Raw genomic sequence first — 9,852 nt, forward strand, 5'->3', positions numbered from 1 at the left:
GGGGTGCTATTGCTATAGTGGGGTGCAGCATTTGGGGCGACAGCCGGGGTTACATCAGGCACCATTGCGAGAAATGGCACGTGGTCCAGCCGGGGTGGGGGCTCAGGCTGGGTTGGGCTCAGCACCGTCCTGACAGTACCTTTGGGGTCATGGTTAAACCCAGTGGGGACAGGAGGGGTAGGGGACCCCCAGCCGTGCCCCTTCCCAAACCGTCCTGCGGCCATATCGTACCTGCGTGCCACGGGGCAGCGAGGAGGAGGAGAAGGAGGAGGAGGAGGAGGAGGAGATGGAAGTTCTGCAGGACAGGGGCCACCGAGCTCGCCCCCTCCCTTTGCCAGAGCCAGGCAGGTGGTGAGGGAGCTTCGTACCTAATCGCAAGGGTTCACAGGGATGCACCCCCATCCCAGCGCTGTGCCTCCACACTCATATTGTAACCACCGCACTCATCTGCAGCCTCAATCCTTGCTCTGAGCAGAATCGAGGTCCCCGCTGACCCCAGTGCCCATCTGGGGACCAAAAACCCCTTTCCAGGGGTGAGCCCAGCCCTGCTCTCCAATACACCTGTATATACATTCACAGAGGGCTCCCGTCCCATGGCTGTGGCTGTGCGTATGGGGGCTCCGCTGAGCTTGCTGTACCGGGATGGACGGACAGATGGACGGAAGGGAGCCAACCCTGAGCGTGGGGTGTCCCCAGAGTCAAGGCACAGGGAATGGCAACAGGCTGGGATGGGGCGTTTTAGGGAGAAAACAGAAGCCAGGCACAGCACCTCTGTGTGCATACAGATGTATATGCACACAGAGCATCTCCCATGTGCCATACGACGGGCGGTGCTGGTGGGGCCATGCCCCCATTTGGAGGGCTCCATGGTCCCCCCAGCTGAGGCAGGGAGGAGTCTGGGGGGTCCAGCAGAGGAGGACACCCCAGACTCCTTTGGGAAGGTACCGCAAAGACGACCAATATCCCAGTGGGGAGTGGAAGCTCGAAGAGAAGGGACCCAGCACAAGCAGGAGTGGAGCGAGGGGGTCACGATGTGCCCCTGAATATCAGGGGACGGTCACCAAGACCCCATCACCCACCACCCTCCGCCCACCCTAAACGTGTGTCTGCATCCGCTGCTGGAAGCGCTGCCCGTAGTCCGAGTGCTGGGAGGTGTAGGAGAAGCGGGTGGCACTGGCGTATTTGCCCATGGGGTCGTAGGCATCGTAAGGTGCCCTCTCCAGGCTGGTGGGCTGCCCGTAGCCCAGCCGGTACCCCCCGTAGCCACCGCCGGCTGGGAAGGCAGCGTGCCCCCCGTAGTTCTCATAGGAGAGCTGGCTGGCTGTTTCACCACCTGCTGTGCCCGGAGGGGCCCCGGTGCTCGCTGCTGCCTCTGCGCTGTACTCAGATGCAGGGCCACGGCTGTAAGTGTTGAGCTGTGCGTAGCCACTGGAGTGGGACAGGCGTGAGGGCGGGCGTGCGTCATAACGGGCCGGTCCTGGAGCGCGGTAATCAGCATAGAGCACAGTGCGGGAGGCCGGGCGGTCCTCGTGGGCACGGACGTTGTAGTAGCCATTGGTTGGGTCCTGTGGGGAAGGGAGGGGGGGGTGATGTGCACGGCTGGGCTGGGAAGGGTGAGGAGCTGGGCCATGCCCTCCTCCGAGCATCCTGCACACAGCCAGCACAAGACAGAGCTTTCCTGTTCCCCATCCCATCCATGTTTCCATCCGCTTCCCTGTCCTTGTCCCCATCCCCAAGACGTCTCTGTCCTTGCCCACAGCTCTATCTCCTGCCATACCCATCCCATCCCCATCTCATCCCACCCTATCCTCATCCAACCCCATTCCATCTCCACCCCTCGCTCCCACACCAGGCCCAGACCTTCAGCTCGTACTCCTCGCGGGTGTCGATGGTGTCACAGCGCAGGTCCTGCTTCAAGTCCACGTCATCCTTGAACGACTGCAGGAGAAACAGAGAGAGACGGGCTGTCTCCTCCCCACTTCCACCAGCTGTGCTCCCAGCACGACAACCCTGGGGTGAGCCATCCCTTACCGAGTAGATGGCCTTCATGACACGGGTGGCAGTGGAGACGCTGGCTGTATCCTCCTCCCTGTCAGCATGCAATGTCAGCGGTTCCCTGTTCACTGTCTCCACCTTGATGTCCAGCTTGCGCAGGGTGACATCCTTCCGACCTAGGGACAGCAGTGGACGCAGCACGGACAACATCCCTGCCCCCATCTGCAGCCCCATCCACATCTGCAACCCCCCAACCCCACTCACTTCCTTTCCGACGCCGGTAGAGGAAGCAGGCGAGTGCCACGAGGAAGCTGATGACAAGGATGCTGGCCCCAATGGTGGCCCCGGCGATGATGCCCACAGGCAGGACCTCTGCAGGGGATGAGGAGATGGGTGGTTAGCTGGGGCACAGGGGACAGGAGGTGGGCGCTGGCGATGGTGCGGGGACCTTTCTCCTCCAGCTGGATGATGGCGGTGCCTGGCCCGAAGCTGTTCCAGGCGGTGCAGTTGTAATGGGTCTGGAAGTCGGCCTCCATCACATTGTTGATGGTGAGGGTGGACAGCACCCCGCTGCCCATCGTGGTCCTCTCCACCGTGTAGCGCTCCAGCGTTCCTGCCTCCAAAATGTTCTCCTTCCAAGCCCAGGCCTGGCAGGGGAGGCTGCCATCAGTGCCACCCCAGGGGATGTCCCCCATGCCCCGTGTGCCCCCAAGGTGTCACTCACGATGCGGTCCGGGGGCGGCGTGCTGCCAATGAAGCACTCCACTTTGCCACGGTCTCCGCGTGCCGCGTACTGCACCACCTCACTGGAGATGATGGGGGGCCCTGTGGGAGGCACAAGGGGGGTCTTGCTGAGACCTAGAGGCACCAAGAAGACACTGGGTGGCACAAGGCTCTGTGCTGCCTGCTCACCATTGACATAGAGAGTGACCTCACGCTCGCCCACGCCGATGCGGGGCACGATGGCTTTGCAGATGTACTGCCCTGCGTCTGCCTGCGTCACTGACTTCAGGTACAGCTGGTTGCTGTTGCTCAGCACCTGGGTGGGAACATGTGGGGGTCACAGGGGCCAGAAGGGGGCATGGCCCCTCTTTGAGCCCCCCCTGGCTCGGCCCTACCATGTTGGATTCCTTCTTGGTCCAGGTGAGGGTCAGCGGGGGGTTGCCGGACCACATGCAGGTCAGCGTCACATCGGAGCCGATGTCGGTGACGGTGGGTTTGGGGGCCACCATGATGCGAGGGGCGACTGGGGAGAGACAGAGGGTGAGGAGAGGGTGGGTGACATCCAGGGGGGTCAGAGGGGGCTGCTTCACTCACAGTGCACGTCCACCAGCGTGCTGACGTTGGTGCTGCCGATGTCGTTGTGCACCTCGCAGGAGACGGGCTCGGTGAAGAAGGTGTAGTCCACCTGCGTGTCGTACCTGTTCTCCCTGGCATCCTCAATGATCACCCCCCCCTTGGCCCACCTGAGAGGGGGCAGAATGTGGTCAGAAGCCTCCAACCTCACCTGGAGGTCGGGGTGAGCCCCTGCAGGTTTGCCCTCACCTGTAGCCTTTGATCTCAGGGTTGGCGGTGGCCATGCAGGTGAACACAACCCGCTCGCCCTCCTGCACCGTCTGCGGCTGGATGGACAGGGTGACAGTCGGGGGATCTGCAGGAAGGTGGGCACAGCCACTGTGAGAGCTGAAGAGGGTTCAGCACGGCAGAGGGAAGGAGCAAGGGGAGAATCCCCCAGCCCAACACTGCATGGCACAGTGGGTAGGGAGAGCCCCAAAACTGCCACGTACACAGCAACCCTGCCCAGACAGGCGTCCAGCATCCCTGTCTGATGTGTGCACCCATCATCCATGCTAGATCTGGGTGTCCAGCATCCCTTCTACATGCAGTCATCCAGCATTCCCGATGGATGTAGGCACCCAGCATCCCCAAGTCATAACTGGGTACCCATTATCTCCCATACATTTGGGTACCCAGCCCTATATAGATGTCAGCACCCTGCATCCCCAGCACAGTGGCTCGGCTGGGCAGTACCTTCCCGCAGCCTCCACTGGAGGTCGTTGTTCACCATGCAGTGCCTGCCCAGCCCCGCCTGCAGCGCGGTGAGCGTCCCCACCACGGGGCTGGGGTCCCCATGATACCCCACAACAGCTCTTAGCTCTGCCCCAGTGCCACCCGCGTAACCACCCGGCCTCATCCCCTCCGTGCCCGCGGCAGACTCACGATGCACGTTGAGCTTGACAAAGGTTTCCTTCCCAGCAGGGATGGCATCGTTGGTGCTGCGGCAGGAGAAGACGCGTCCGATGTCCAGGTCGGTGGGGTTGATGGCCAGCAGGCTGGTGGTCGTCTCCCTCTTGCCGTCAGCCAGCACCTCCTGTCAGTGACAAGGGGACAATCCCAATCAGCTCCAGCTCCATGTGGAGATGCAGTGGGGCCGAGGGGCTGGCAGTACCGTGGTGGTGACGGCTCCGTCCTGCTGCAGCCCATCGCGGTACCAGATGATGGTGGCAGCGGGTTTGGCGCTGCGTGCCCGGCATGTCAGGTTGTAGGGGGTCCCTGCACGCAGCAGGATCTCGGGGGCTCCGTCGATGGTGGGGTCCTCGGGGGGGACTGCAGAAGGGACAGGGGATGAGATGCAGGCAGGGACATCGGCGACCTTCCCACGGGGTGGGGATTGGAAACCCTTCTTTCTTAGGGTTGACTCCTGGGGAAAAGCGAGGGTGCCAAAAAGGGAACTGGGGAGCTTGGGGGGAGTGAGTTTGTCCTGTGCTTGCAGTGATGGATGCGCTTGAAAGGGCCTGACTGTTTGCAAACAACCATGGGGAGCTGGCTGCAATGATGCAAATAGGAGCTGGGTGTCCGGTGGAGCTTTGTGGCTATAGGATGGGCAGCAATGGGAGGAGTAGCAGCTGTGGTGATGGGGGCCCCCAGCTAAGACGCCATACCTGGGCCCCCCATCTGTGTACCCCCACCTGGAACTCTCCAGCTCTTCCCCATCTTGGCCTCTGTCTTGGGGAAGGGATGCAGGGGAACCCCCTGAGCTCAGGAGGGGTGAAGGTGGGCACCTTTTGTGCCGGGGGGTCCCTGCATGGGGGCTGTGGGATGGGCAGAGTGTGCTGCTCAGTAGCCCAGCCACATCTCCTGCTTGCTTGCCTTTTATCCCCCTCCTTTCTAATGGGAATTTCAATGCCAGGGGAAGAAAGAGAAAATAAATAAATAATAAAGAAAAGCAAGAAATCCACCCCAAAACCCCATTCATGCAACATTTCCGCTGCGGCTCCGGCATCTTATCTTCTCCTTTTTTTTTTTTTTAACAAGATACAAAAGTCAGGGAAATCAAAGTTACTGCACTCGTAGGTCCCGTAACTCAGCCACGGCGTGAATATAGATTAAGGCATTAAAGATAATGGCAGAGCCAGGCTGTGGGAGGGAGAGGAGGGAGCAGCACGGCAGCGGCGGCGGCGGTGGCAGCAGCATTCCCGCGCCTGCCCGGGGGGCTCGGGGGGGGGGGTGGGACGACCCAGGGGATCAGGGAGGGTTGGGGGGTTTGCTTCTTACTGAGCACGGTGAGTTTGGCCCGGCGTGAGCGCAGCGCAGCCTCGGTTGCCTGGCATTCATAGACGGCGTCGTCGGAGAGCTCAGCGTCGCTGATCTCCAGGTTGTACTGTCCTGAATCGGCCGTGCCCACGATGCGGTAACGTGGCCAGGCTGTGGGGACAGCAGGGTTGGCACCGAGGGGACAGAGATCCCGTGCTGCAGGGTGCTGTGTCCTCTGTGCCCTGCTTTCAACCCAAACTCCCCAGGGCTGGGGCTCGATCGGTGCCACGTGGGGCATGGGCAGGCAGTGTGGGTCCAGCTTGTGTGGCATGCTGAGGGGTCCTCAGTGTGCAGGGACCCCACTGCATGCAGGATCCCAATCTGACCCCCATCAAAATTCCAATGCAAGCAGAACCCCAGGATCAGCAGGACCCCAATATATTAAGGACCCCGGTATATTCAGGACCCCCAGCCACACAGGGATCCTGGGGCACGGAGGATTGAGGATCTGCAGAATCTGCAGGCACCTGCCTCTTTCCAGGATCTGCAGGATCCCCAATGCCAAGAGGGTCCTTGTGCAGTGCCATCCCCAGACCCAGCCTCTCCCCACCTACCTTTGAGGCCCTGCCCCATGCCCAATGCCAGCCCATCCTTGGTCCATTGCACGATCCCAGAGTAGTTGAGCACCACGCAGGACAGCACAATCCTCTGCCCGGCCACCACGGTCTGGTCCTCGGGCTCTTCCACAAACCGTGTCTGTGCCGCTGGGGACAGAGAATGGGGATTGGGGACAACCTGGGGATGTGCCACACGCTGCCCAGTGCTCCGTCGTGATGGTGGCATTGGTGTCCCCAGAGCTGTCCTCAGCCCCACAGGCCATGTCCCTGTGGTGCATTGGCCATCACGTGGGCATCGACCGGAGTGTGTGTGTTACACTGTGTCGCATGCGTGTGGCTCTGTGTCACAGCTGTGTCACACAGCAGTGGCTGTGTGTCACACGTGTGCAGGGGGTTGGCTTGGGGACCAGGAAACCTCATTCTCTGCTTTGCTCAGTGGGACAAGGGATATCTCACCCCCCCAGGGTGGCAGGGGAGCACCTCTCCCCCACGCTCGCCTTCTCCCTCGTAAGCCTCCTGCTAAAATATTCAAATGATTTCCGCTGTGGAGTGGGAGAGGGGGAGGCAGAAATCCCTTCTGGGGATGAGCGAGCAGAAGATAACGGAGCTGCTAAGTCCCTGGCCCTGCCTCTGTCTGCACAGCCCCATGGCACAGCATGGAATGACATAACACGGCACGGCGCAGCATCCCCAAAACCCCAGGATGAGGCACCCCAAAGCTTCCAGGATGTGCTACCCCAGCACCAGGGGAAGGGGTACCCCCAGGCATGGAAAAGACACTGGAGACACTCGGATGTCCCTGCTTGGTGCCCACCCCACCCTGTGACAGCGTTTTTGGAGAGGAGCAGGAGCAGGGACAGGAGGCAGGAGGGAGATAAAGGGAAGGAGAATGGGAAAGGCGAGGGGGGAGGGCTGAAGCTGGGGGGGATGAGAAGCAGAGCGGAGATCAAAGAGGAAGGTGCCTGGAGAGGTGGGCGCGGGGGAGGATGAGAGGTGGGGGAAGGAGGGAGCAGCGCGGGGTGGGGGTGGGGGGCACAGGCAGACAGACAGGCAGCAGAGACGCATCGGCTTGGGCACCACGGGGTGACAGGGAAGGACAGCACCACCACCCTGCCCCCCGTCCCCATCCCCACGGCTGTTTAGTCTGCAGCGGGGCGATGCGGGGGGGGTGGGGCGGGGGAGGGAGGCTCAGCCCCATCCCTCGGTGCGGATCCTTGACCCCGCGATAACGTAGCAGCCCCCATATTCTCACCGAGCACCGGGCACAGCCCGCAGGGCACCGGGCAGGCACCCTGCCCTGCCCACCCGTGGGTGCCCGACACGCGTGGGCTCTGCAGGGACCGGGGTACCCAACCACACGCCCGGCTCTGTCTGCCTCTATTTATCAAATGAAGGTCTGATTAAGCCCTGGGGCTGGTGCTCCAATCTCCCTCTCTCTCCTCTCGCTATTAAACTCAGGGTTCAAAGAAAAGCTTTTTATTCGCGCTGACAGCTTTCAGATGGAGCTAAATCTCTCCGCGCTAGAGGTTTTTTTTTTATTATTTTTTTTTTATTATTATTTTATCTCTCTCCCTCCTCCCCTTCCTCTTCTCACCGCTTTTAAATTTAAGCCTTTCCCCCTTCCTCTTCCCAAGTTGTTCGCTTCTATTTATATTGGGGTGTTGGGGGGGAAATAAACCAGGAGAGAAAAAGAAAAAAAAAAAAAGGAATAAAAAAAAAAAAGAAACCCTCTGCGGGTTTTATTCTGCGGGAGAGAAAAGAGGATTTGGTGCCTTGTGGCCCTGGAACCAAGTGCAAAGGGAGAGGCACAAGGGGGCCATCGCCCTGTCCCCATCTGTGTCCCCATCCCCATTCATGTCCCCATCCCCATCCCCATCCCCATCCCCATTCATGTCCCCATCCCTGTCTCCGTCCCCATCCCCATCCCCATCCCCATCCCCATCCATGGCCCCATCCCTATTCCTGACCCCATCCCCATCCTCGTCTCTGACCCCATCTCCATTCCTGACCCCATCCCCATCCCTGTCTCCTCTCCCCCATGCTGTCATTGCGCTGTCACCGCCCGCAGCCACTTGTCACCCAGCACGAGGCAATGGGATGGAAAAAAGCGCAAGCGCTGCAGCCGGCCCCAAAATGCCCCACACGGAGCTGAGGCCACACTGTGAGGAAACCCAGGCTGAGGCTGAGCTCAGCCCCGAGCGATGTCACCGCGTCCCCAAGACCGGGGATGTGACCATGGCCTGCGGGTGCCATCCTGCCCAGGCGGGTGCTGTGCCTGGCGGGGACGCGGCGGCGGAGACGTGATCGAGGCTGGCACTTCCCCGTCCTCCCGCCCCATCTGCTGAGCGGGAGCTATTTTCAGCTCTGGCAATTTGGGGCTTTTTTGCTAAAGCTGGGCAGGGACGTGGGCTGGTAGCGGTGGCCTCAAGGACACAACCCCCAATGTGTCCCAGCAGAGAGAGGCATTCGGAGCCCAGAGCCCTAAACCCAAGAAAGGAGCGGGGATAGGATGGGGGCTCTGTGTGTTTTGGGGATGCCTTCAGGCAGCTCACGCTGTGTCCCCACGTCACACAGCAGCAGTGGGATGGGGATATGGGCACGATCCCAGCCCGGCAGAGCGCTGGCCTGCAGCTCACAGCCAGCAGAGTGGTATTTGCTCGAGAGGGTCCCCGTTGCCATCCACAATTTATGAAGCTGCTCCGCCACGATTACCGCAGCACGACAGCGCTGCCCGGCACGGCACGAGCTGCGCTCTCTGAAAGCATCTTGGCAGGAGGAGCCGCTTCCGCTCCGTGTTTGAAGTCACTCAATGCCCTCTTCTATTTTCCTCTCCTTCTTCCCCTTCGCTTAACGCTAAAGCGGCCAGAGGCGGGCGGAGGGGATGGGGACTCTGAGATGTGGCACGAAGATGTGGGGGACACAGCGTGGGGTCAGTGCCAGATGTACCATGTCGGGTCAAAGCCCCAACACGTCCCCTAGCTAGCTCCTTTATCAGCCCCGTGTCCAACCCCACCAAAACCCATCCAACCCCTTGGACAAACATCTCCTCTCTCTAATCCGTCTCTGACTGACATTAATTGAATATTACTACCTTTTAATTCCTCTGTAATTGAATCTCGCAGCGGCTACAACGCAACCCCCTGTGCCAGCATCCCTGCCCCCATCTCCATTCCCGATCCCATCCCCATCTTCAATCCCTCTCCCTGTCTCCACCCCCGTCCCCCTCACAGCTCCCTCCGCTCCCGTCCCGCAGCATCGGAAACTATTTCTCTGCCACCCGATGACGGCAGCACAGCTCTGGCATTCGCCCAGCGCCGGGCTGGGAGGCACCAGGGCGATGGCAGGGATGAGGCTGCATCCTCCCGGCCGCTCACTGCCATCCCCAGGGGGGTGGTGGCCCTGGGGTGTCGCCTGGCACAGGGTGGTGGGGGCCGCTCTGTGCCTCTCTCCCCCCCCCTTCCCTCTGCTGGTGGTGGCACAGCTCTCCAGGGAAGGGATGCTCCAGTTATTTTCATTTTTTAAAAGGCGAAATTATAAAAACAAATGAGGAGGAGATGGGTTCCCCTCCTCCCCAACACCTTTGGGCATGTTGGGTCCCGGTTGTCCTCCCCATGCCCTGACCACCGTAACCTTGGTTGTGCCACCCCATGGGGCACACACTGGGGACATCGCCGCCTCGGGGACATCACAGCAGCTGGGGATATCA

At 60.8% G+C, this 9,852-nt stretch overlaps 1 protein-coding gene across 1 annotated transcript; it reads right to left on the bottom strand.

Annotated features, from left to right (window-relative positions):
- Positions 1 to 6: 6 nt before the first annotated feature.
- Positions 7 to 6,982, bottom strand: KIRREL1 (kirre like nephrin family adhesion molecule 1). The gene is made up of 14 exons (XM_042822734.1): positions 6,144 to 6,982; positions 5,551 to 5,700; positions 4,445 to 4,602; positions 4,216 to 4,366; positions 3,541 to 3,646; positions 3,313 to 3,461; positions 3,114 to 3,241; positions 2,908 to 3,034; positions 2,720 to 2,820; positions 2,444 to 2,642; positions 2,260 to 2,367; positions 2,032 to 2,171; positions 1,861 to 1,938; positions 7 to 1,565 (listed from the first exon to the last, which is right to left on the bottom strand). The coding sequence occupies exons 1-14, from the start codon at positions 6,370 to 6,372 to the stop codon at positions 1,095 to 1,097; spliced, it is 2,295 nt and encodes a 764-aa protein (XP_042678668.1). The 5' UTR covers positions 6,373 to 6,982; the 3' UTR covers positions 7 to 1,094.
- Between the last annotated feature and the right edge of the window lie 2,870 nt (positions 6,983 to 9,852).

The sequence above is a fragment of the Centrocercus urophasianus genome, unplaced genomic scaffold (genome assembly GCF_019232065.1).
Source record: "Centrocercus urophasianus isolate 14NV4802_14NV808 unplaced genomic scaffold, USGS_Curo_1.0 seq_204, whole genome shotgun sequence".
NCBI classification, from domain to species: Eukaryota; Metazoa; Chordata; class Aves; order Galliformes; family Phasianidae; genus Centrocercus; species Centrocercus urophasianus.

What these genes read in the sequence shown, in the direction of transcription:
- KIRREL1 (XM_042822734.1), bottom strand. Translation starts at nt 6,372, where the DNA reads ATGCCACCATCACGACGGAGCACTGGGCAGCGTGTGGCACATCCCCAG. An exon ending in CACGCTGGTGGACGTGCACT is followed by an intron (nt 3,242 to 3,312) that starts GTGAGTGAAGCA and finishes GTCTCTCCCCAG; the next exon opens with TCGCCCCTCGCATCATGGTG. An exon ending in CCAAGAAGGAATCCAACATG is followed by an intron (nt 3,035 to 3,113) that starts GTAGGGCCGAGC and finishes GTTCCCACCCAG; the next exon opens with GTGCTGAGCAACAGCAACCA.